Below are 26,550 nucleotides of genomic sequence, written 5' to 3' on the forward strand. Positions count from 1 at the left end.
TATTGGGCAGCTAGGAATGGCCTTAGATTGCTAACACCCTGTCAGAGGGGTCACCTTCCAACTCCTGGACACTCACTGGGAGAGCTGTCCTGGGCTGGGCAGGCTGAGCAGGCAGCTGAAGCAGTCATATCTGAGGTGCCTGGCCCCAAGATTCCAGGGTCAGCCAGAAAATGTTTATTTAGTGCCTTGCTGTCAGCCAGGCCTTGCCCCAGACGCTGGGAGTACAGCAGTGAACAAGCCAGAACTCCCACTCTCTAGCAGGCGACAAATGATACACAAGAAAAACAACTGTGAAGACCACAGGGACACACCCGTCCTTGAACAAATTGGGTCTGTTGCCTCTTTTGAGAAGGAAAACTGCACTTACTCCAGCAAGAGAATGTTAAAGAGGACTTAGTAAAGAATTTGGGCTTGGTTAAGTGATTTGGGAGAGGTTTCAAGTAAGTGGGCTTTTATTCTGGATTAGATGCTGTCATCAAATGGGGTCAATTCTATGATTGGATGTCTTAATAAATAATAAATATTTAAAGTGGAAGGAATGAATGGAGGCTATTGCTGTGAAGAAGCAGCAGTTACTCAAAAATGTTTGGTCTTTTTCCGGTTCCAACAATAATCTTGTTTTCATCTGAGTTCAAACATGATTACAGAGCAGTCTTGATTATGCCTTGCTTCCATCACAGTCACAGAATGGCCCTGTGTGATGTTGGTGTTCCGGGAAATTATATCCAACAAGAGAACACCAAGGCCTAGCTGTGAGTGCCAGGCCAGCTCCCAGATGTGAGAAACAGCTTTCTCATAAGAAAGGCTCATTCACTCGACCGAGGTGTATTTGCTGGGTGCCAGATGCAGAGTAATTCCAGGTGGACAAAAGAGACGCAGCCCCAGTCCTCAGGGAGCTCACAGTGACATGTTTGCAGCTATCTTAAATAAAGAGATTGTCAGAAATGGGAGGGGGAGGGGACCAGAACCGAGAAATGGCCAGGACAAAGGCCCGGGGGCGAGAGGGGATGCTGAGAGCCATTAGCAGGGCAGCCGGCGGAGCCACGAAGCGCCCGGGGACTGGAAAGGTGGGCGGGGCCCGGACCCCCAGGCACGCAGGGCCACCTCCCCCCACCCAGGGGCGTGGGCGTTCGGATCTCCGATTTGCTCAGAAACAGGAAATGAAATCAAACAGCTTTGATCAAAATAACCGGCTCCACCATGGGCTTATGAATATTCAGCAGCCTGCTTCCGGCTTGAGACTCCGCCCCAGCCCCGCCCGCCTGGGAGACTGCGCTTGCATCCCTGGCGCGCGGCTCTGTCGTCATACGTGCGCGCCGCCGCTTGCCGGGGAAGGAGGAAAGCTGTCATGGCGAGCTTCGCCGCCTCCTCGGTGCGACCACCGAGGCCCAAGAAAGAGCCACAAGCGCTTGTCATCCCCAAGAATGCGGCGGAGGAGCAGAAGCTCAAGCTGGAGCGGCTCATGAAGAACCCGGTGAGACGGGGCGCGGGCTCGACGGCCCCTCCGAGTCCCACTCCCTTCCATTCGGGCGCCTTTGGGGGCCCGCGAGCCCACCTCCCCCGCCTCCAAACTCAGGAACGCGGTACCCGAAGCCCAAGGCCAGTCTTTAGGAGAGAGTAAGCTACCCCGGAGATAGTGAGCTTCTTCCGTCCTTATGTTAGAGCCCCGCGTGGATGAGGGTGCTGTGCAGCGGCTTCCCGCGCTCTAAGACCCTTTCCAGTTTAACTTTCTATGAACAGAAGTATTAGACTGGAAAGATGGAATCTGTGCGTTAGCACAAGGGTTTATTTTCTTCTAAACAGCGCCGATTGTTAGGCGTTGGCCGAGACACCGGGGACAAGTCACTCCCCCCGTCCAAGCCTGGTCCCCTCAATCATGAAAATAATTGGATGAGAAGGTCTCTTAGACCTTTGACTGAAAAGAGTTGACTCTCTTACAGTAGGGTTAAAGTTCGGGGTTTCCAGCCGTGAAGGGTGTCTTAGGTTTCTGAGTTCTGCTCTGGAAAGTTAAGTGTAGCCCTGGCAACGCTGTGGGCTGTGATAGACTCCCAAAAGTATACAGGATGAAGTAAAGCTGAGACAGAGGGAAGATAAAATCAGCTTTGGGTCCCAGGAGCAAAGCAGCCTTACTTCACAAGTCCAGTTAAAATTCTTTAGTTAGAAGAGATGTGACTCTCTCCGCAGGTTTATACTTACAGTGCTTTCCTGTTTAAATGTTGCAGGACAAAGCAGTTCCAATTCCAGAAAAAATGAGTGAATGGGCACCTCGACCTCCCCCAGAATTTGTCCGAGATGTAATGGGTAATGTCTTGGGGGAGGGGAGGGCAGTATGTAAATATAATTTTTGAGGTGTAGATATAAAAATCCTGCAGTTGGTATTTGTTAATTAGATCTCTAACAGGAAAAAAAATGTTCGCTAGTTCAATTTTTTGCTCACAACGAAGGAGTATTGTTGCTCATGGTTTGGCGTTAGAGAATTTTCTTCTGTGTTATTTTTAATAATATGTGTATTGTTTTTTTCTAAATGGGAATAGTTTTATCTTGTTGGGTTGTAAATTAACATATCCTAATTATAAAGAAAAATAAATAATAGAAGTATAAGAAAGTTTGAACCACCTGTAATTCCAACATCATACCTGTAACATTCTGATACAGCCTTCCAAACCTCTTTATAGTCAAAATCACTCATGCGAAAGAAAAAATGTTTTTACAAAAATGTAGTTGTTCTCCACATACTGTTTGGTAACCTACTTTTTTCACTTAATATATCATGGACATCTTTTCAACTCAGTAGAAATTGAAAAATGTGAAATCATCTGGCTGGGCAGGGAAAGGTCATAGGCTCTTTTCTAGGTTTCTGGTCACTGAACTGCAGGCTGTTCCTCCTCTTAATACTGCATTAGAGTGGAATTTTTAGTAACTTCACATTCAGCATTCGTGCAGCTAATATTTAATGATGCTTCCACTATGCCAGGCACTGTGCTAGATTCTGGAGTGCATTGGGGAATAGGGCAGGCATAGTCCTTTCTATTATTTCCAGTGTCTTTGGTGCCCTTTTGATTAAGGGTGCCCTATGTTGGCAATTTTCATCAAGAACTATGGACTGTCCTGGCTGTAGGTTCAAGCGCAGGGGCCGGCAGTGGAGAGTTCCACGTGTACAGGCATCTTCGCCGGAGAGAGTACCAGCGACAGGACTACATGGATGCCATGGCTGAGAAGGTCAGTGAGCGAGGAGGCTGGCTGAGCCCTTGGTGTGGATTGTAATGTGCGCTTATAATTTTACAGAAAAGTGTTTGAAGAACAGTAGATCCACCTGGTCGTTGCTTGTGCAAGGCCTGCCTTCTAAAGTTGGTATGGGAAGCAGACCTCAAGTAGAGTGCAGGTGACTCTCAGGTCAGACTCGGCACAGCAGGGTGCTCACACTAGGAGACGGATGAGAGGAGGGAGACTTCCGTGTGTGTAGAAAGACACGGCAGAGTCCACTTTCCCCTCCAGGCCATTTGCCAAGAGGTGGAATAGAAAGCAGGATCTCCCACACCACTTGAGTTACTATTTCTCTGTTGTTCTCGCTCTTTCTGGCTGAATGCCTATAACTCCAGTTAGCTGTGTGTTTGGTGTGACTAGTAGTGTGCTTTTGTGTGTCTGCTGCTTTGAGTTTTCTAGCTTGGAGGCTGGCACTTCTTCATGACCAGTGTCTAATAATAATTGATTTAGAACTGAGAAGTGCTTTAGAAATTGTACTTTCAGAACTATTAACCTGGGGCTGGCCCGGTGGCACAGCGGTTAGGTTCGCACGTTCTGCTTCTCTGCAGCCCGGGGTTCACCGGTTCGGATCCCGGGTGCGGACATGGCACCGCTTGGCGCGCCATGCTGTGACAGGCATCCCACATATAAAAGGAAGATGGGCATGGATGTTAGCTCAGGGCCAGTCTTCCTCAGAAAAAAGAGGAGGATTGGCAGCAGTTAGCTCAGGGCTAATCTTCCTCCAAAAAAAAAAAGAACTATTAACCTTTCTGTTACTTGACTGGGAGAGCCAGAAACCTCTCTCTTGTTGCTCTGAAAATTACTCTTTTGGAGATTTCACTTGTTTTATTTTATTTTATTTTTTTTAAAGATTTTATTTTTCCTTTTTCTCCCAAAGCCCCCCGGTACATAGTTGCATATTTTAGTTGTGGGTCCTTCTAGTTGTGGCATGTGGGATGCCACCTCAGCATGGCCTGATGAGTGGTGCCATGTCCGCGCCCAGGATCCAAACCAATGAAACCCTGGGCCACCAAAGCGGAGTGCAGGAACTTAACCACTCGGACATGGGGCCAGCCCGTTTTATTTTTTTAATTGACTTTTGGAGCTATTTTATCCACATCAAAAATCTTGTTGCGGGGCCGGCCCGGTGGCGCAGCGGTTAAGTGCACACGTTCTACTTTGGCGGCCCGGGGTTCACCTGTTCGGATCCCGGGTGTGGACATGGCACCGTTTGGCAAGTCATGCTGTGGCAAGTGTCCCACATATAAAGTAGAGGAAGATGGGCACGGATGTGAGCTCAGGGCCAGTCTTCCTCACCAAAAAGAGGAGGATTGGCAGCAGTTAGCTCAAGGTTCATCTTCCTCAAAAAAAAAAAATCTTGTTGGATTTTTTACTAGAATTGAGTTGGCTCTATAACTTAACTTGAATGAGAATGGATATTAGAGTGTTTCGTCATTTCGTCTAGAAACTTTGTCTTTGGGGCTGGCCTGGTGGCACAGTAGTTAAGTTAGCACATTCCACTTCGGTGGCCCGGGGTTTGCCACTTCGGATCCTGGGTGGCACCACTTGGCGAGCCACGCTGTGGCACGCGTCCCACATATAAAGCAGAGAAAGATGGGCATGGATGTTGGCTCAGGGCCAGTCTTCCTCAGCAAAAGGGGGAGGATTGGCGGCAGACATTAGCTCAGGGCTAATCTTCCTCGAAAAAAGAAAGAAAGAAAAAACTTAGTCTTTCATTTGTTTAAATCTTTTTGTATCTCTCCATTATGATTTATGGAAACTTTGCATATATCTTACCACATTTGTTCAAAGATATTTTACGTTTTCTGATTGCATTGGTGCTGGGTGGTCCTTTATATTTTGTTGTTGGCTACCAGTGAGAATCAGGAAAAAAATACTATCCTGTGTATAGTGTTCCTATATTTGCCCACCTTACTTAATAAAAATCAAATATCATTTGGCTAATTCTTTGTTATTTTGTATATCTGATTTCATCTCCTTAACACTGTGCGTGAGAGATTGCCCCTTGTTCTTAATCTTACAACATGTGCTGAAAAGTCCTTTTCCTCTATCTGACCCTGATGCCATGGAATACATTGGTGCATTTTAGAGAGATGCAGATACTTTAAAATAATGTTTATTTGTCTCATTTTTATGAAAGAGGAAACCACTTTACCTGAGAGCATTTGGTTTTCTGATAATTTGGTTTAAAAAAATACGACTCTCTTCCTGTATAGGAAATTAGAATTTCTGAGGCCGGCCCCATGGCCGAGTGGTTAAGTTCATGCACTCCACTTCCGTGGCCCAGGGTTTCGCCGGTTCAGCTCCTGGACGCAGACCTAGCACCACTCATCAAGCCATGCTGAGGCAGCATCCCACGTGCCACAACTAGAAAGACCCACAACTAAAAATACACAACTGTGTACCAGGGGGCTTTGGGGAGAAGAAGGAAAAAATTAAAATCTTAAAAAAAAAAGGGAAAGAAAATTAGAATTTCTTGTTATATAAAGGAGATAAAATACTTTAAAAAATTAAAACAAACAACGTGTAAAAATAGAATACTACTTAGCAATAAAAAGGAAGAAATTACTGATACATGTAAGAACATGGGTGATTCTTAAAGACATTATGCTGTGTGAGAGAAGTCTTGCACAAAAGAGACCAAATTGTGCAGTTCCATTTATATGAAGTTCTACAACAGGTAAAATGAATCTGTGTGAAAAAAAAATCAGCACAGTAGTTGTCTCTGGGAGTTGGGTGAGGAGTTGACTGGGAAGAGGTGTAAGGGAACTTCTGGGCTGATCCAATTGTACACTCGAGATTTGGGTGTTATATATAAGTATTACCTTAAATGGAAAAAATAGAAAACCCATACAAAAATATTAAACTCTAGTTAATGATATGCATGCTTATCTTTAGAGGTGAAATGTCCTGATGCCTGAAACTTACTTTGAAATGCATCAAATAAAATAACATGGATTGATGGATGGATAGAGGTATGGATGTGTGATAAAGCAAGTAGCAAAATGTCATTTGTAGAATCTAGATGGTTGGTATATGCACTGTGTAATTCTTCAACTCTTCTGTGTTTGAAAAGTTTCAACATAAAACACTAGGGGCAATAGTAAAGCAGAGAGACAGACAAGGCCCAGCCCCAGTGGCCTAGTGGTTAAGGTCTGTGAGTTCTGCGTAGGCAGCCATGGTTTGGTTCCTGGGTGCAGACTTGACACCACTCTGTTAGTGGCCATGCTGTGCCGGCGGCCCACATACTAAAAAGAAAAAAAGAGGAAGATTGGTGATTAATTCAGCCTCTAGCCCCTCTCCCCTCCCTGGAGGTCAGGAAATGGGGCAGAAAGTTCCCCTGGCAGCTGTTAGCTCAGGGCAAATCTTCCTCAGCAAAAAAGAAGAGACACAGACAAGATACAGAAGAAATTGTCTAAATATTGATAGGAATCTCCAAAATTGAGTTTGAAAACTATCTTTATGATTTTGAAACAGAATGGGATCATTGCCTTGGCAGTTTTCACCTGGTATTTGCTTCTCCTGCAGCCTTTATTGGCCCCCAGATGTTGGTGGTTCGTCTCCAGCTCCTGCCACCCTCTGGTTGTGACATTCTCAGTTCCTGTGGGAGATTTCAGGTGGCTTGTCACGTAGCTATACCAGGTCACTGTGATGAGTTTGTACTGTCAGGAATAAACCAAACTTTATATATACAGACCACTGGAAGCACTTTTTTCTTTTAAACTACTTTAGAGGGGAAGATAGAGCAGGCTGTTGTCTCAAATACCATCAGTTAGTCTGAAGTTTTTACATATTGATCAAAGACCCAGGGAAAATACAGAAAAGACAGAATGTTTCACAAACCTTGAGTCCATGCAGACACAAAGGTTTTTATTTCACGTGGTGAAAGATAGGCTCTGAGGTTAGAAGGAAAAGAAGAGGCAAGAGAATCCTCTCCTTTCCCAGTGACAGATGGGATGTCACCGCCCACAGGCTGCGTCCCACTTGCTCCTGCCTGAGCCCTTGCCACAGCCGGGTCACAGGCGCAGCGGCCCGCCGGGCCCTGTTCCGTTCACTTGGTAAGTGCAGCTGCTTTGGCAGCACAGATCGAGATGTTTATAGCTCCGCTTCCAAACAAACCAAGTGCTTGTAGTTAGCCTTCTAGTTGTCCTGTTTAAAGCTATTTCCTTCTTGAAAGGAGACCCTTCCTTTTTCCTTCATGATTCCTGTCCTCAGAGCATTTCTCTGTCACTCTGAGCAGATCCACACAGCCTGGCAGTGCAGACTGTTGACCTTTATGGCTGTGACTGGAAGAAACAGAGATGACACTTGATATCAGTAGATGTCTTTGTAAGTTTACAAGTGCTTTCCTAGGTTATCGCATTTCTTTATTCTTCCTCAAGACTCTGGGAGAGAGGAATTATTATTTCTCCCATTTTCTAGATGAGGAAACTGAGGCTTAGGAGCAGAGAGCTGCTAGGAAGAAATAATACAAAGGATGGAGAGAGGTGTATATATATGTAGGTATATCTACTCGCATATACGTATATGGTCTGTGTGTGTGTTAGTAGCAGGTGATGGCAGTACGTGTTAAACAGCTTTAGAATCAGTCATTTGATATCTGTAACACTTAGGACTTGAAAATTCCAGTTCTGGCCCTCTGACCAGTCCATCTGCTGAGCTCCGGTCGCTGTCTATAAAGAAAGAACACACTCTTGTGTGTCTCTTCTTCTCTCAGTAGTCTGCTACACTTCTGACACTTCTGGTCACCAAATGTTTGGGGATTTTGCCCCACACCAAGCAATTCTGTGACACCAGCTGAGTGTCCTACAGTTGAGCTCAGTTCTGACACTGTTTACCTGGAGACAGCGTCAGATCCTTCAGGTGAAGAGCTCAGTCCCACAAGACTTCCTCCCCCCCCCACCACCACTTGAAAGGTTGTCACCTGTGCTTCTGAGGGACTGGCTGTAAATTGGAGGTTTCTCACGATCCCCTCCTCTGGGTGAATTAATTTGCTTAGAGGGGCTCACAGAATGGAAGAAGCTGTCTTACTTACTAATTTCTGGTGTGTTATAAAAGGATATATCTCAGGAACAGCCAGGTGGAAGAGGGGTGCAAAGCTTCCATCCCCTCTGCCAGCACCTCCACATGGCACCGACCCAGAGGCTGTCCGAACCCCATCCTTGTGGGACTTTTGGAGGCTTCACTGCACAGGCACGATTGATGAAGTCATCGGCCGCTGGTGATTAATTCAGCCTCTAGCCCCTCTCCCCTCCCTGGAGGTCAGGAAATGGGGCAGGAAGTTCCCCTGGCCACCAGCCCTCTTCCTCAGGGGCTTTCCAGAAGTGATTCAGAGGGGCTTGTTCTAAATAACAAAAGACACCCATTTCACCTTTATCTCAGGAGCTATTTCAGGAACCAGGAACGAAACTATTACGATGAAAGATGCCCCTGCGGCTCTTAGATAGGAAATTTATAAGGTTTTAGGAGCTGTGTGCCAGAAACAGTGAGCAGAGACCAAATACATATTTTTTAGTAAATCACACCAGCCAAGGCCCTGGCCACACAGAGCTATAGTGCTGCGTCTGCCCTCGAGGACTGCACAGTGGGCTCCCTCAAGGACTTTGTCTCTGTCATATTTTGTGCATGAGTGGTATGTTAACAGACTGAAGAGTTCCTTAGCCCTCAGAGAGCCATTTATTGATTTGCTGCCCCACCTGTGGGGCAGCCTCTTACAGTGGCCCTGGAGACGTAGATGTGCCTTATAGCACCCCCAGTGGTGTGGCTTCTAGGGCTCTTGTACCCAGCCCAGAGTGTGTCTAACTGATGGGGGGTCTTTTGCAGCAAAAGTTGGATGCAGAGTTCCAGAAGAGACTGGAAAGGAATAAAATTGCTGCAGAGGAGCAAACTGCAAAGCGTCGGAAAAAGCGGTAAGGGCTTTGCAGTGTCCCGTATCTAAGGAGACTGAAGCGCGGGAAGTGGGAGAGTAGATGGCTGGGGAATGAGTCCTTGCGGCCCAGAGTTCACCTGTGTGACCTGTAGAGGTCTTGGGTGTTACAGCCCACGGTGGAGCAGCCCAGTAGAGGAAGAGCTTTTCTTCTAGTACTTGGGGAGAGATCAAGTCACTTAGTGCCCGTCCCCACACCTCCCTCAAAATTGTTACAGATTCTCCAGAGCTTGGCGGTCAGCACTTTGGTGATCATGTGGATTTCTGTGTCCCATTCATGTCTGTAGTTTAACATCAAGTTTAACAAGATGCTCTGAGCAAACTTCCCATTTAGCTGCTTCTTTGGGGTCTGTGACCTCCTTGAGTGACTACATGAGTATACAGGCTGCTCCTGTGTGTGTGTTTTAATAAATGCTCCCTCAACTTTTAGAGAGCTGAGCAGATTCTCAAGACAGTTCCTAAATATCTTGGATGAAAAAGCATCTCCAGTATTTCTGAGATTGCTTTCATTACCTCAGGACTCACGAGGATTTGATCTTGATTCATGAAGAAAACAGTTTGATGATGATGATGATATTGGAGTAGCAGAATGATGGGAAAGTATTTCTTTTGTTTTATTATTGTAGTGTTTGTGTAATTATAAGTCTTTAAAGATCCTATAAGTAGATGTTTATTTTCTAGAATATACAATGAGGTGGTTAAGGAGTTAATGTACGGTCATGCGTCACTTAACGGTGGGGATAAGTTTTGAGAAATGTGTCAGGTGATTTTGTCGTTGTGCAAACATCATAGAGTATACTTAACACAAACTTAGATGGGATAGCCTACTACACACTAGGCAACATGGTACTAATCTTACGGGACCACCATTGTATGTGGTCTGTCATTGACTGAAATGTCGTTAGTCAGCACATGACTGTATTTTACATTTGTAGCCAGAAGTTAAAAGAGAAGAAGTTAATGGCAAAGAAGATGAAACTTGAACAAAAGAAACAAGAAGGTGAGTGGTACCCACTTTTCTTGCTTGTAACCTTCTCAGTCTTGATCATAGTAGGTGACCTGTCAAGAATGAGATTTAGAGTTTGGAGCTGGGTGGCTGACTGCTGAAGAAATGAGGGCTTATTTCTATTATTTAGGACTCATTTAATTGCAAGTGTCGGAAAGCCAGACTGGCTTAAGCAAAAAAGAAAGATAGTGGCTCACAGTAAGTCCGGGATAAACCTCCCTTCAGGCATGGCTAGTAAAGGAGCTCAATGAGGTTGTTGGCATTCACTGTTTCTCGCTGTCCCCTGGCTCCCTGTCCTCAGGCAGGCTCATGTCCTCCCTGTGGTTGTGAGATATCTGTAGCTGTTCCTAGAAGGAAAGACTGAGGGGATGTCCCTAGGAAAAGTGTTTTTGTGTCTCTTTGGCTCTGTTTGAGTCACTTGGCAAGTCAATTAAGAATCCTTTTGGCTACAAGAAACAGAAAAGTCAACTAGCAGTAGTTAAACAAAGAGGAGTTCGTTTTTCTCATGTAACAACAAATCTGGTGGTAGGTGGCAGCCCAGTGGGGTTCAGTAGCTCAGCAGCGTCAGGCCCAGCGTCTCAGCAGTTCTCTTGGCCTTTATCCTGTGGGCATGAGATGGCTGCTGCCACTCCTGGCATCATACCTGTGTTCAAAGCAGGAAGAAGGGGGGCAGGGGGTGGGAAGAGGTGACTGGTACTTCTCTGTGTTTCTTTTTTTTAACTGAAGAGGAAAAGATCCCCTAGAAGTGCCCAGCAGACATCTCCTTATAGCTCATTGGTCAGTACTAGGTCACTTTATCATCCCTTGCTGCCATCAGGCTAGATGACTAGAAAACAGAATTGCTGTGACTGTATTTAACCTTCCGTGATCCATCACTGGGAGCTGAGTACACTGCCACCCTAGACAGACAAGAGATTGTGTTAACAAGGAGGAATGGGAGTGAGTAATGTGTCAGTATCCTGTCCCACAGTGCTGCCAGTCCTGCCCACCTCTGAACCCATCACAGGGCCGGAGGTGCCAGCCATTTTCCTGGGAGCCCCTGGGCTGAGAATCAGGGAGAGAGGGACCCCAGATGGAAAGGACCAAGAATGCAAAGAAACCAAAAAATGATACTGTCCTCTACATTACTGAATCAGTGGCTGTTTCCTGATCGACTAGGCATGGGTCCTGGCTGGACAATCGTGATTTTTAGTCTTATGATAAAGTCAGACTTTCACTGACGTGCTGAAATATGATTGGCCCCTTCCAGGACCAGTTTCCTTCTGAGTTGTAAATGTACCATGTGACACGGTATATATGGTATGGTTTTAGACTGTTCCCACCATTTCCTAGAATAAATTACTTTACAATGTCAAAATGTGATTGCTAGGACCTCATGCCTCAAATAAACCACCTCATTACTTTCCCTGCCCTCCCCCCTGCCCCACTCACACACGCACAGAGGAATGTGGAAGTATTTGTTCCAAGGGCTGGAGGATTGGGCACAGGAGCCAGTCTCATGTTCTGTTGGAGGAAATACTGTAGCTTGGACCCATTATATTGAGAAATAGAAAAGTCTCCTTGGCTCTGGGTGATTTGATCCTCCCTTTCCAGGGTTTGTGGTTTTTGCTGGTTATCATTGCTGCTATTTATGTGTTTACTGACCTTCCTGAACTAATTCTATAAAGCCTGTATTTTTTGTTGTATATGGCTACTGAAGTCCCTGCTTGGTTAGCTTAGTGGTTAGCTGAAGATTAGAGATTTCCTTAAGTGCCTTGAACCAGTAAGTCTCCCCAAGTCTTTGCCAACAGGCTCTGGGTGTGTGTTGGAGCATGCCTTCCACATTCTGGCAGGCAGTTTACCATTTTGCTTAAGCCTTTACTTCCTCTCAAAGTCAGCCAGAAGTGAGATTAGGGCCATCACTTGTCTTTCTTAGACATGTGCACAGCTCTGCACATGCATGCGACCTTCGAGATTCTCAGCTTTTCCTCTTAAGCTTGTGGTCAATTTCTTGTTTGCTTCAGCTGTTAGCACTGCCTCAGGCAGCTGTGATGTTAACCCGTTGCCATTGATTGTTTTGGACAAACACCCGGGTGCAGGGTGGTGGGGGCGGGGGGAGTGATTTGCACTGAGTCAGATTGAATAAAGACAAGCCTTGAAAGTGGAAGCTTCCAGAGAGCTGCCAGACAGGTCACATAGGGACAGTGCGCTCGGTATGGAAAGTCTGAAGAACTCCCAGTGCAGTTTACCTCCTCCAGTGGCTACTAGGCTGCTGGTTTTCACAGCTACTGTGATTATGAGGCTGTTGGCTTTGGGGCCATGTCAGATCTGGGAACAGAGGGTAGGGACTAGGGCAAGTTAAAATGCCACAAAGCTTACTGTTGTTACAAAACTTCAGCCGTTTTTCTCAAACAATCCAATGAACGTTTCCAGAGTTCTGAAAAAGTTGTTTTTGATGATTATTATCAGTGTTGTTGATGCTTTTATGGAGGAGCAGATTTTCAGAGATCCTTACTCTGTCATTCGGAAAGTACTTTCATCCCTTTAAATTTTAACTTACCTGTAGTTGAGTATGTTTCCTGTGGGCATTAAATGTTTGGGTCATGTTTTTTAATCTGTTCTGACAATCTCTATCTTTTTATTGATACATTTAGATTTTAGGGCTACCATTTTATTTATGTGGTTTTTTCTTTTTTTTGGTAGTTCCCTCTTTTTTATTTCTGTTTCCTCTTTCCTGTCTTCTTTGGGATTATTTGAACATTTTTGTTATTTCATTTTAATTATCTATTGTGTTTTTAAGTATACCCCTTTTTAACTTTTTTATAGCTTTTTAGCTATTCCTCTAGAGAGTACTATATATATGCTACTTTCACAGTCTACTTAGAATCAGTATTTGACCACTTGAAGTGGAATGTGGAAACTTCCACCACATAGGTTCCTTTACCATTTATGTTATGTACCATTTATGTACTACATCTACATACATTGAAAATCCCATCAGATAATGTTATTATTTTTGTTTTCAATAGTCAAATATGTTTTAAAGATCTCAAGGGGGCCAACCCTGTGGCATACTGGTTAAGTTTGATGTGCTCTGCTTTGGAGGCCCAGGTTTGCAGGCTCAACTCCCAAGCGTGGACCTACACCATTCATCAGTCGTGGTATGGCTGCGACTCACATACAAAATAGAGGAAGATTGGCATAGATGTTAGCTCAGGGCAAATCTTCCTCAGCAAAAAAAAAAAAAGAAAGAAAGAAAGAAAAGAAAAGAAAGATCTCAAGGGGCGAATAGTCCAAAATAGTTACTCTTTCTGTTGCTCTTCCTTTGTACCTGATGTTCCAAGCTTCCCTCTGGTATCATTTCTTTTATGTCTGAAGAACTTCCTTTAGTCCCATTCAGTTAGAACAGGTTTGCTGGCTATGAATTTTCTCAGCTTTTCTTCATATGAGGCTATCTTTATTTCACCTTCGTTGCTGAAGGACATTCTCCCTAGATATAGAATTCTGGATTGGCAGTTTTTTGTTTTGGCACTTTAGAAATGCTCTTCCTCTTCCTCTAGCTTCCATGGTTTCTGATGAAAAATCTGTGATCATTCAGATTGTTCTCCCGTCATTGTTTTTCTCTGGTTGCCTTCAAGAATTCTGTCTTTAGATGTCAGCAGTTTGATTATGATGTGTCTGCACATGGATTTTCTTGGGTTTGTCCTGTTTGGAGTTCACTGAGCTAATGGAATCTATAGGCATATGTGTTTTGTCAAGGTTGGGAATTTTTTTCCTATTTTTTTTTTTTGTCTTTGTTGTTCATATTGAATAATTCCTGTTGATCTGACTTCAAGCTGTTTCTTTCCTGTGTCCTCCCCATTCTGCTATTGATCCTATCCAATGAATTTTTTTTTAATTTTATTTTTTTCCTTTTTCTCCCCAAAGCCCCCCAGTACATAGTTGTATATTCTTAGTTGTGGGTCCTTCTAGGTGTGGCATGGGGGATGCCGCCTCAGCGTGGTTTCATGAGCAGTGCCATGTCCGCACCCAGGATTGGAACTGACGAAACACTGGGCCACCTGCAGCGGAACGCGCGAACTTAATCACTCGGCCATGGGCCAGCCCCTCCAGTGAATTTCTTATCTCTATTATTGGGTTTTTCAAAAAAGGTCTAAGATTTCCACTTGATTCTTTTTTATACCTTCTGTTTTTTTCCTGCAGTTTTCCATCTTTCCATTTGTTTCAAGAGTGTTCACCCTTACTTCCTAGAAAAATTTTTAAATAGCTGCTTTAACATATTCTGTAACTCCAACATCTGGGTCATTTCAGCATTGGCATTTGTTGATTGTCCTTGCCTGTGCATATTCAGATTTTCCTGATTCTGTATGCTGGGTAGTTTTCTATTGTATCTTGGGCGTTTTGAATGTTATATTATGAGGCTCTGGTCTTGTTAATGTTGTTTTAGCAGGCGGTCAGTCTGGTTGTGTTTGGAGCACAGGTTCTGACCAGCCTTTTGTGGGGTTGTGGGTCCACTGTCAGTTTGGTGTTCGAAGCTTTTGCTGTGCTCTCCAGATGTGTCTTGCATGTGCCCCCCAGTGGCCATGCAGGGTTTGGTTCTTTGAGTTCAGTTCTCAGAGTGTTTGGTGTGGTGCTTAGGGCCAGAACCACGCCTGCTCTGTCAGGATGAGCCCAGATCCATAAACAACTTGAGAATGTCTCTTCTAATCTCCTCCCTCTGTGATCTCCCCGGTGGTTTCAGGTTTCCTAGGGCTCCCCTTTTCAGACCTCGACCCAGAAAGCTGGGGCTTTACTTACGCGATCTGCCACGTGCTTCCTACATCTGCACCTGTATCCAGGGGCGAGCGGTGGGAGGATGGAGAAGAAAAGCACCAGGGGCTTGCCTGACCATCTTAGGACCACAGCTCCTTTGATCAGAGAGAAAGGTTCCTGGACGTCATCTGAGTTTTTGTGCCTGCAAGCCCCGGCCACTATTGCCACTGTGCCCCTGGTGGGCTTGCCTGGGAGCTAGGGTGTAAGAGAACGGAGAAAAGAAACACAAGGATTTCCCTCACTCTGGGCATTAGGAGTCCCTTTTACTCCTCAAAGCAGAACTGGAGGGTTTCTCTTGGAGCTCTGTCTGTGTGTATTCAGTCTCCACTTCTGCGTGTTGGATCACCCTAAGTCCAGGCTCAGGGATACTGGAGGGGAAAAAAGGCCAGGAAACTCAGTGCTGTTCCAGTGGCACTTTATATTCTGGTCTTTTTCCTCAATCTGCTTACTTTTCAGAGTCCATGTCTTCTGTCCAGGTTCTCTAGCTGTATTCAGTCTAGAGACAGGGTCGAATGTGCTTGCTCTATCTTACCTGGAAGCCTCTATTTGGTTTTTTGAATTCAAATACAGGACTTTACATTCAGCTCCTCTGTATTTCAACTTGGTGTTATTAGCTCTGTTAATGCAGGTTCCCAAAATCCTTTGGAATTCTGATTCTGGAATTCAGCATGTTACCCTGTCTTTCCAGTGTTGTCATGGCAGGTTTGCTAGACTTACCTCCTCTGTCCTTGGTAACAATGTTGAGCCACACTGTGCTGGGGCCAGAGCCCTCCAGCGTCCACTGGAGAGCTCCATCGAGGCTGGACGGACATGTTCACTTACTCTGAAGCTGGAGGTTTTCTCTAGCTAAGAATCAGCCAGACTCACTCTTCTTTCGTCTTGTCTTGTCACAGAGGTGTCCTAGGAAACTAAGAGGTCATTTGAAGTCAGGGAGTGAGTACAACAGATGTTAAGTTCCAGGCTCAGCTCTCACTCTGGCTCACCCTGGCCTCAAGCATCTGGCTTCTCCTGTTTGAGCAGACTGGTTTTTTAGCTTGTAAAATGATGAGCTCTTTCTAGATCTAATATTCTGTGATTTGATAACTTTGCCGAACGTGTTGCTGATTTACCGTATTTTGGGGGAGTTCCCTCACTGGTAAATCTAAGAACGCTTTCAGAACGAGAAACTGAGGTTAGTTTGCTCTGGGTTTGTACTTCATGAACCTGTACTGGGTCTGTGGAATCACGTTAGCTCTTTAGGAACTGCTCCCAGAACCGCAGGAGACAAGTGGCAGCATCCACAAAGCTGGGCTTTCTTCAGCCAACCCTTGCTTTTCTGACCCCGCTAGACATGAGGTGCATGTAACCATGCAGTTTCAGTGACCTTTCTTTAATTTGCCCCAGGCTGTAAAGAATAGTTGCGATCACAAAAACAGGTTTGAGTACTTTCAGGTAGATTTTGTCCAGAGCCTTCCACTCTTGCGCCCTCTCTTGGGTCTCCCCTGTCCTGAGCTTCAGTCTATCAGGAAGATAGATGTCTGCGCCCATGTCACATCATGGAGTTACACCGTAGCAGGATGGTGTCTTTTCACACTGGGGGTTGTGACCCTGTACTCACTGGGTGAGAAAACAGGTGGGAGTTGCAGCTGTCGCTGTTTCCAACGTGGATAAAATAGACTAGAAAATAGCAGAGTACCACACTCTGAATAGGTATTTTGTGAAATTTTCTTTCGGTTTCTATGTGGGCTATGGGCTGTAGTCAAATTTGAAAATCATTGTTAGAGTACGTGGGCCCTATTCTTATAATTGTGAAGTTAGCACCTGTACATACTAAAAACTGCTTAGTAATAATACATGGTTGTATTTGCTTCGTACCAAGTGAGCAGGATAGAGACTGCTAGAGGAATAGCTGTCACAAAAATGGTTTGTGTGCCTTTTACCTCGCCTTCTCAGTTTCCTTCCTTATTTTTCATCTCATGAAAGAAAATCGATTTCCCAGCTGTCTGGTTGAAATGAGTAGAAACTTAATGTCGTGACGCTCAGTTGTGCCACAGGGTGGCGCTGTGCACCGCTGGGCTCTGGATGGACCGGGAAGGCAATCTCTCAAGCTTTTTGGCTCTTCTCAAAAGCTGTAAGGGGCAGCCAGCTAGGAGTTCCGCTTTGTTGTTGGAGAGGAAGTGTCCCCACTTGCTGTCCACGCGGGTCCAGTAATTCAGTGAAGAGGCCCTGCAGTGTGGGGCTGCTGTCTGAATGACACCACGGATGGCCTTAAGCCCATGTGGATTATTAAGAAAGCCTTGGACTCCCAAAACGATGTATTCTAACACCAGTGTTTCTTATCCTGACATAGGCCTGCCGACCAAAGACACCCAGGGTGACCTTAAGGTGATTTGTTACCAGGTATATAAGAGCAATTTCTAGCCTCAGCACCATTGCCATTTTGGGCTGGATGATTCTGTTTTGTGAGGGGTTATAGCCTGTTCATTGTAGGATGTTTACCAGCGTCCTGGCCTCTACCCTCTAGATGCCAGTGGTCCCCTCAGTCATTGACAATCAAAAATGTCTCCAGACATTGCCGCATGTTCCCTAGTCAGAAAGGGAGACAAAATTGCCCCCAGTAAAGAATCATATCTCAGGGCCGCCCAAGTGGTTAAGTTCGTGCACTCTGCTTCGTCAGCCCAGGGTTTTGCCAGTTCAGATCCTGGTTGTGGACATGGCACTGCTCATCGGGCCATGCTGGGGTGGCGTCCCACACAGCACAACCAGAGGACCTACAACTAGAATGTACAGCAATGTGCTGGGGGCTTTGGGGAGAAGAAGAAGAAAAAAAGATTGGTAACAGATGTTAGCTCAGGTGCCAATCTTAAAAAAAAAGAGTCATATCTCAACTGGGATCTGGTGTTCAGAAGGCACTTAATGTATGTTTCGGATTGAACTGTCTGTTTCAGTGCCAAAGTTTTATACGTACTATGTTGGAAAACTATCCATATCCGTTGTGTCTTTTGAGAATAAAGGTATGATATTTTGAGAATAAATACATGATCATTTTAGAAATTTTTGGAATATGCAAAAAACAACGTCAAAAATAAAATTATCTATAATCCTTACTAAAAATAATCACTTTAACATTTTAATGACATTTCTTTTGTTTCCATTTTAATACATATATAAACCTATTTATATAAATACCATATTTATAGCTGTCCTCATTTTATCATATAACATTGTATTACAAATATTTTCCCATGTCTTTGCAATTCCATAGTACAAGGAAGGATTTCTTTCTAGTCTCTTTATTTATCTGGTTAAAAAAAGTTAATATCAGTTTCAGTTACACTCAGTGGCATTTTACATAGTATTCCTGTAATCTGAATAAAATCTCAGATTCCTGGATTTTAAGATACGTGAACAGTAGTATAAGAGTAATGGGAAAAGCTCAAATATCATCATCCCAATAGATCACCTTTCTATCCATTTTCTTTTAGTCTCTCTCCATATGCACATGGCATTTGTATGTAGTTCTAATCATAATATATGAACAGTTTTCCGTTTTGCTTATTTTATTTAACATTGCAGGCATTTCCGCTCCTTCGTAGTTTTTTCAGTGACTGATAATATCCAGCAGTTGATATGCTATGATCTACCTAACCCTTTCCCTTTTGTTAGACATTAGATTGATTCTAGTGTTTGTCGTCTTGAGAAGACACTTGAATGAATATTATGTACCTGGCTCCCTCCTGCCTTTCTGGGTTTTTTCCTTAAGATAAATTGCCAGCAGTGGGAATTACTCGATCACAGACTATAAAAAGATTTGCATGGGTCTTGAAATGTGTTGCCAGTTTTTTTCCAAAGGAGTAGTGTCGATTTTTACTGCCATCAATCCTGGGCAATAGGGTACACTTTTATTATATCCTTGCCAGCACTGGCTTTTAAAAATTATTCCTCTTCGTGGATAAGAATGTGACTTCAGAAGAAGTTATGGTCTCACTGAGGATTCAATAAAAACCTTACAGGGGCCGGCCCGGTGGCGCAGCGGTTAAGTTCGCACGTTCCGCTTCTCGGCAGCCTGGGGTTCGCCGGTTCACCATGCTGTGGTAGGCATCCCACATATAAAGTAGAGGAAGATGGGCACGGATGTTAGCTCAGGGCCAGGCTTCCTCAGCAAAAAGAGGAGGACTGGCAGTAGTTAGCTGAGGGCTAATCTTCCTCAAAAAAAAAACCGTACAGAGGGGGCTGGCCCCGTGGCCGAGTGGTTAAGTTTGCGCGCTCCGCTTTGGCGGCCCAGGGTTTTGTCATATCGGGCGTGGACATGGCACTGCTCATCAGGCCATGTTGAGGCGGCGTCCCACATGCCACAACTAAAAGGACCTGCAACTAAGATATACAACTATGTACCGGGGGAACTGGGGGAGATAAAGCAGGAAAAAAAAAAAAAGATTGGCAACAGTTCTTAGCTCAAGTGCTAATCTTTAAAAAAAAAAAAAAAGATAACTGAAAAAAAAGAACAAAAAAAAAACCTTACAGAAATCTAGATCCAGATGTGGCAGGACCGCAGTACAGCCTTTGCTGTCTTCCCACCTCACCTTCCACACCACCCACCTTTGTACGGCCTCCACACTCTGTAGAAACAGAGAGTGGGTTGTCATTCGTTCCTCTTCTTAGATAATAACAGCAGCTAACACTTACTTAACGTTTGTGTACTAAGTGCTTTGCGGGTGTTGACACACAGTCCTCACAGCCCTGGGAGATAGGCGGTGGTGTTATCCCCATTTTACAAATGAAGGACTTTAGGCGCCAAGTGGTGACAGAAGGCGCAGAGCTGCAGGGGGCGTGAGCAACTGGGCGGGATTTGATCCCAGATAGTGTGTCTCCACTGGCCCAGCGCTTACCCAAAACCTAGTCAGCAGCCCCTGCATTCCTGGCCCTCCCTGTCTGGCCCTTTCTCATCTCTCCCTCCGCCAGTTTGGCCTGGCCACTTCCTTCCGCACGCCCTCTGCTCTCACTGAGCTCACACCTCTGTTCTGCCGCCTCCCTGAGCCTGCCCAGACTCTGTGCTCCTTTCTTTTTCATGCTGCCTGACTCCCCATCTTGCTGGAGAGCTTCTGCTCATCCCGCACCTTCCTCTTGCAGTGTTTTCTTTGTAAAGCCTTTCCTGACCTCCCTCCCCACCCAGCCTAACCCATCTAGCCTTTCCGTCCCCCTTGCTCCCGGAGGGTTTTGCACATACTTGGTTATAGAATCTGCTAAATCACATCCTGTGCTTATCTCTTCAGCTGTAATCTCAGTTCCATGAGGGTAGGACAGTGTCTGGTGTTTTTTTAATAAAAAAAGCTTTTTGTTTTAGCTTTACAGAAAAAATGCAAAGACAGTATAGTACAGAGAATTCCCATATACCCAGTCTTCCCTATTAATATCTTAAGTTAATATGGTTCATTTGTCACAATTAATGAGTCACTATCGATACATGTATTAGCTGAAGTCCATACTTTCTTGAGATTTCCTTAGTTTTGACCTAATGTCTTTTTCTTATTCCAGAATCCCAACCAGGATATCACATTACATTTAATCATCATGTCTCCTTGGGTTCCTGTTGGCTATGACAGTTTCTGAGGCTTTGCTTGTTTTTGATGACCTTGAGAGTTTTGAGGGTCAGGTGTTCTGTACAATGTCCCTCAGTTGGGATTTGTCTGATGTTTTCCTCATGATTAGACTAGTGGTATTGATTCTTGGAAGGAAGACCACAGAAATAAAGTCCCATTCTTTATCACATCCTGTCAAGGCTGTATACTGTCACGATGACTCGTTACTGTTGATGTTGACCTTGTCACCTGGCTGAGGCTGTGCTTGTCAGGATTCTCGACTGTAAATTTACTCTTCTTTCCCCCTTCCTACACGGTCCTCTTTGGAAGGAAGTCACTGTGTGCAGGCCACATTTAAAGAGTAGGGGTTTATGCACCCCCTCCGTGAGAGCGGAGTAGCCACATAAATTATTTGAAATTCTTCTGCACAGATTTGTCTCTTCTTCCCTGTTTGTTTATATACATCACTATGGACTCGTGGATATTTATTTTATGCTTCAGGCTTAATCCTGTTTGTCTTTTGTTGCTCAGATTGCTCCAGCTTTGGCCATTGGGAGCTCTTTCATTTGGCACCTGTATCCCTTTTGCACATTCTCATCATTATGGGCTTTGGGGTTTTGTTTTGTTTTGTTTCTTTTTTCTTTGTTTAGCACGTCCTTGCTTTCTGGCATTACAAGATATTCCAGACTTATCTTGTATATTTCCTGCCGAGACCTAGAATCAGCCATTTCTCCGAGGGGTCCTGGCATTAGAGATCAAGATCTGGGAGCCAGGTGTGCACTTTGCTACTGGGGTGGTTGTTTTTAGCCCCTCTTAACTGCAAAGCAAGAAAATATGTATGTGTATACTAACCAGTGTATATACACATATCTACAGATACTCGAGTATGTGTGTAACCATCTGTGTCTATTTATATTAAGCTAAACATGAGTTACTGATGTCTGCGACTCTACTCCCTTGCCATATGGATCATTCTAGCCACCTCAACTTGTTTGCCTGTAACCTCCCACTCAAACAGTGAGTAACCTGGCTCCCACCATCCATTTATTTAATTGGTCAGTTCCAGGATACGTGGATAATGGTTTCAGAATTGTTAACCTGTTGCCTTTGGGAAACAACTTTATAAGCTAGAGTACAGTTCCTTTTGCATTGAGTTTTACAGATTCCACTATTTCCAGAATTACTTAGGTCGGCACCTTTCCCCCACTGCCTTCACAGAGGTGGTTTCATCCATTTGTAATACAGTTGGATTCATATGTCACCTTTTGCATTCCATCCTGGGATCCTTGACATCCTAAATGATTTTTTTTTAAAGATTTTATTTTTTCCCCATTTTCTCCCCAAAGCCCCCCGGTACATAGTTGTATATTCTTTGTTGTGGGTCCTTTTAGTTGTGGCATGTGGGACGCTGCCTCAGCGTGGTCTGATGAGCAGTGCCATGTCCGCGCCCAGGATTCGAACCAACGAAACACTGGGCTGCCTGCAGCGGAGCGCGCGAACTTAACCACTCGGCCACGGGGCCAGCCCCCCTAAATGATTTTTTAAATTTGCCTACATTAAGGTTTATTCTTTGTGCCGTAAAGTTCTGTGAGTTTTGACAAATGCATGGTATCATGTACCCACCATTAGAATATTATACAGGATAGTCTCACCGCCTTTACAAACAATCCGCTGTGCTTCACCTGTTCGGCCTCCTCCTCACCCCAGTCCCCGGCAGCCACTGGTCCGTCGACCATCTCTACAGTGTTGCCTCTCCCAGAGTGTCATATGGTTGGAATCATACAATATGGAGCCTTTTCAGATTGGCTTCTTTCACTTAGCAAAATGCGTTTTAGGTTCCTCCATGTCTTTGTGTGGCTTTATACCACCTTCCTTTTTATCGTGGAATAGTATCCCGTCGTATGGATGTACCACAGTTGTTTATCCGTTCACCTATGGAAGGACATCTTGGTTGCATCCAGTTTTTGGTGATTGTGAATAAAGCTGCTACAAACATTTATGGGAAAGTTTTTGCGTGGATATCAGTTTTCAGATCAGTTGAGTATATATCTAGGAGGGTGATTGCTGGATCATATGATAAGAGTGTGTTCAGGGGCCGGCCCGGTGGTGCAGCGGTTAAGTACACATGTTCAGCTTCGGCGGCCTGGGGTTCGCCAGTTCGGATTCCGGGTGCGGACATGGCACTGCTTGGTAAAAGCCATGCTTTGGTAGGCGTCCGACGTATAAAGTAGAGGAAGATGGGCACGGATGTTAGCTCAGGGCCAGGCTTCCTCAGCAAAAATAGGAGGATTGGCGGCAGATGTTAGCTCAGGGCTAATCTTCCTTAAAAAAAAAAAAAGTGTGTTAAGCTTTGTAAGAAACTGCCAAACTGTCTTCCAAAGTGGCTGCACCATTTTGCATTCCTTTCAGCAATGAATGAGAGTTCCTTGTTGCCCCACATCCTTGTCAGCAATTGGTATTGTCAATTTTTAAAATTTTAGCCATTCTAATATGTGTGTTGTGGTATCTCGTTGTTTTGATTTGTGTGTGATAGCATCTTTTTAACTCTGTGTCCTCAGCATTAAGCAGAGTAGTAATAAGCACTTTATTATTTATTTATTATGTTGAAAGAATGAACGGGTGAGATAATTTTGTCGAATTACCAAATGACTTGAATGTGCGCCAGATTCCTAGGCTTCTCCTCTTTGAGAGTGATACTTCTAAGCCCTGGTGGCTTGTTTCCACACACAGGAATCAGCTGTGTTTACTGTCAGGTGAGGTACTACATTTTCAGGGGCTCGTCAATCCCAAGGAATGCGCGGAGCCCTCCTGTTCCTCAGCCCCTCAGGCATCTAAAGCACAGCTTTCCACAAACATCCGGTCAGTCAGGGTTGCACTGTTTCTTTAAGATCAGAATTACAGATCGCACCCTCGGCTCTGTCCTGCTGGGTTTAGACCTTTGTGGGTGTGGCTGGTTCTTAGAAAGGCTCAAGGCAGACAGACCAGGACTGAGTTACAGGACACAGCAGAAGTAACCAGCAGCTTCAGCCTTGGCAGACCAGGTTCCAGAGCAGAGCTCCCCAGCTGGTGTGTGGGGAACGGCTACAAGTGGCAGAGCCCTAATCCCCTGGGCCTTCAGGGTGGAGACTGCGTGCCCAAGGCCTTGGACCAGGTGCCCCAGGGGCCCAAGAATGTCCTTTTCCACGCATGTCTCGACATGAGGGAGCTTTGGAAATGCTGCCCCAGGAGTCCAGGGAGCTCAGCGCTAGGCTTTAGATCCACCTCCAGCTTCTCACTCAATATCTGCATAGCAGGCTTTTTCGCTTTTTTATTGCGGTAAATACACGTAACATAAAATGGACCATCTTAACTGGTTTTTAAGTGTGCAGTTGAGTGGTGTTAAATACATTCACGTTGTTGTGCAGCCGTCACCATCATCCATCCTCATAACCCTTTTCATCTTGTAAAACAGAAGCTACGCCTATTAGACACTAACTCCCCATTCTCCCCTCCCCCCAGTCCCCGGCAGCCTCCGCTCTACCCTCTGTCTCCATGAATTTGACTGTTCTAAGTACCTCGTGTAAGAGGAATTCTAGAGTATTTGTCTTTCTGTGACTGGCCTATTTCACTTAGCGTGCTGTCCTCAGGGTTCGTCCATGTTGTAGCACGCATCAGAATGTTCTTCCTTTTTAGGGCTGAATCACATCCCATTGTGTGTCTGCCATGCAGTGTGCTCACCTCACCCTGCCTCCACCTTGTCTTTCTTTTGCCTCAGTCTCCTTTTCATTTCTGCAGGCAAGGTAGGCAGAGACCTAGAGAGTCAGCTACTCCAGATTTGAATCCTAGGTCCTTGTTTTACTGATTAGGAGACCTTGAGTAGCAAATTATTTAACCTCTCTGAGCTTTATTCCTCACCTGTAAAATGGATTGCCTCCTAGGCTGTTGTTAGAATTAAACAGTGTACGTAAAGGTTTACCCAGTGCCTGGCACATAGTAGGTCTTCAACGAATAGTAGCTATTGAAACATGCTCACCGTTTGTACTTTTGAAATTTCTCGTTCCTTGACATGAGATTGAGGAGAAGGAGGAATACCCTGCATTAATTAAATTAACCTTAGAGGTCGTTTCAGCCCATGGCCATGAGTGCTCTTCAGTGTCCCCTCCTGGGGTGTGAGGGTGAATTTTAGCCTGTGCTGTGTCTTGGGTGTCCCGGGGCCTCCCACCTGAGGCTCTTTGTCTGACCCTGTGATGACAGCAGTAGCGAAGCTCTGGGTGCCTGTGGGCTCTGGAGTGCTGGAGTGAATTCCGGCCTGTCTGCAGGGAGGAGGCCCATTGGCGGGCCCAGGTGAGCCCACCGTGCCTGCTGGTGGCCACAGGAGTGGACTGTGAGCTGGAGGGCCTGTCTGCCTCTCTGGGCTCTGGCTCTGCCCCGTTCCAGCTCTTGCCCACTGCCCTGCTCCCGAGAGGAGGGGAAGGGGAGGCGGGGTTGGGAACAGGTTGTCTTTGTGCTCTGCTTCTGGCTGGCTCAGCTGCACTGTGGGTACTGGCAGTCAGGCCAGGGAAAATACTGGAATTCAGAGCTGCATGTAGAGTGCAGAGAGAAGGTTTCTGGGTCTGTGGGAAGAGCTGGCAAGGTGGCATATTTGTGGTGGGCAGAGCCCTCTGCTATGCAGTTTTTGAAAATCCTTTTGCAGACTGCGGTGAGAGCTTGAGGCGCCAGCAGGAGTGTTGTCAGCCCAGCGTTAAATGTTAAAGGGCTGGCTGGGGAATGTCGCCTTGCCAAGGTGACAGACATTGGTGGTAATGGTGGCCATAGAAAAAGCACTGAGGCCCAGTTTATGGGGTTCTTTTTTTTTTTTGAGGAAGATTAGCCCTGAGCTAACTGCTGCCAATCCTCCTCTTTTTGCTGAGGAAGAGTGGCCCTGAGCTAATAACCATGCCCATCTTCCTCCACTTTATATGTGGGATGCCTACCACAGCATGGCTTGCCAAACGGTGCCATGTCCGTACCCAGGATCCAAACCCGCGAACCCCGGGCTGCCGAAGCAGAACGTACGCAGTTAACCACCGCGCCACCGGGCCGGCCCCTATGGGGTTCTTGTGTGTGCTTCGGGACCTTTTTATAAGGATGAGATCCACCCACTAGCAGTGGTGGGTCAGTTTTGTGACTGACCCTTTATACGCAGGGAGTGGCACTGGGGACTGATGGACGTGAGGACCTCCTCTGGCTCTTCGCTGTCCTGTCCGGAAACAGCTAGTTCTTAATTTTCCCTCTCCTCCTGTTTGAAAGTGCCCCTTGATTCTCCAAGTGAGTTTGTACGTCTCTAATCCGAATGTCTTGTGATTCCAGGATCCAGTCAGTCCCAGGAGCAGCCGTCCAGCAGCTCTGAGGAGGCGTCTGGAACAGAGGAGGAGGAGGAGCCCAGCTTCATCATGGGACGGTGACGATGTGTGCCACAGCGGCTGTCTGGAGCCTGGCACACTCTGTGACCACGGCTTCAGAAAACCCTCCACACGACTGAGGGGAGGGGGCTGTTTCAGCTCAGTTTCCCTCCCAAGGCCTCGCTGGGTAGAAGCACATGGGCACCCGTGCTGGCTGCTCCCAGTGCCCGTGTGGGCAGGACTCAGAGCCTGTGGGACAGACGACGGGCTCCTGGACGCTCAAGCGCACTGCCAAGCAGCGTTCATTAATGTTCCCACTGGAAGGGGGAGATGTATAGCCCTCTGCCCCTGCTTCCTGTGCTCCCGTATTTGGACAGTGACGAGTTTTGGGCTGGTTTCTGTGAAAGGAATGTTTATTTAGTAAAGAACAGAAAAAGTTTGTTTTGTTCAGGCCTGTGTGACATCAGTTACAGAAGCTGTAGACAAGGCTGTGAAATGACTTGATAGGGATGGGGCCTCGAGATTTCCTATTACATGGGCCTGGTCCCAGACTCATGAGGGAAGTGGCCTTGGCCCTGCGGCTGACTCTCACTGCAGGGCGTCCTGCAGCTGAGAGCACAGACTGCACCCCCAAATACGTGCTCC

At 45.7% G+C, this 26,550-nt stretch overlaps 1 protein-coding gene across 5 annotated transcripts; it reads left to right on the forward strand.

Moving 5' to 3' along the window:
* The first annotated feature begins 1,298 nt into the window (after window positions 1–1,298).
* Window positions 1,299–26,344, forward strand: PRKRIP1 (PRKR interacting protein 1). Of its 5 annotated transcripts, XM_044746939.2 has the most exons (7): window positions 1,300–1,474; window positions 2,223–2,301; window positions 3,119–3,219; window positions 9,088–9,173; window positions 10,126–10,190; window positions 21,466–21,562; window positions 25,874–26,344. In XM_044746939.2, the coding sequence occupies exons 1-7, from the start codon at window positions 1,349–1,351 to the stop codon at window positions 25,911–25,913; spliced, it is 594 nt and encodes a 197-aa protein (XP_044602874.2). In that variant the 5' UTR covers window positions 1,300–1,348; the 3' UTR covers window positions 25,914–26,344. The 5 variants fall into 5 exon arrangements, 3 of the variants coding, with proteins under 3 accessions (XP_044602875.2, XP_044602874.2, XP_070340493.1); XM_044746940.2 differs by lacking the exon at window positions 21,466–21,562 and having other exon boundaries at window positions 1,299–1,474; XR_011494150.1 differs by lacking the exon at window positions 21,466–21,562 and having other exon boundaries at window positions 9,621–10,190.
* The last annotated feature ends 206 nt before the right edge of the window (window positions 26,345–26,550 follow it).

Source organism: Equus asinus, chromosome 14 (genome assembly GCF_041296235.1).
Source record: "Equus asinus isolate D_3611 breed Donkey chromosome 14, EquAss-T2T_v2, whole genome shotgun sequence".
Taxonomy (NCBI): Eukaryota; Metazoa; Chordata; class Mammalia; order Perissodactyla; family Equidae; genus Equus; species Equus asinus.

What these genes read in the sequence shown, in the direction of transcription:
- PRKRIP1 (XM_070484392.1), top strand. Translation starts at nt 1,349, where the DNA reads ATGGCGAGCTTCGCCGCCTCCTCGGTGCGACCACCGAGGCCCAAGAAA. An exon ending in AGCGGCTCATGAAGAACCCG is followed by an intron (nt 1,475 to 2,222) that starts GTGAGACGGGGC and finishes TAAATGTTGCAG; the next exon opens with GACAAAGCAGTTCCAATTCC. An exon ending in TGGATGCCATGGCTGAGAAG is followed by an intron (nt 3,220 to 25,873) that starts GTCAGTGAGCGA and finishes TTGTGATTCCAG; the next exon opens with GATCCAGTCAGTCCCAGGAG.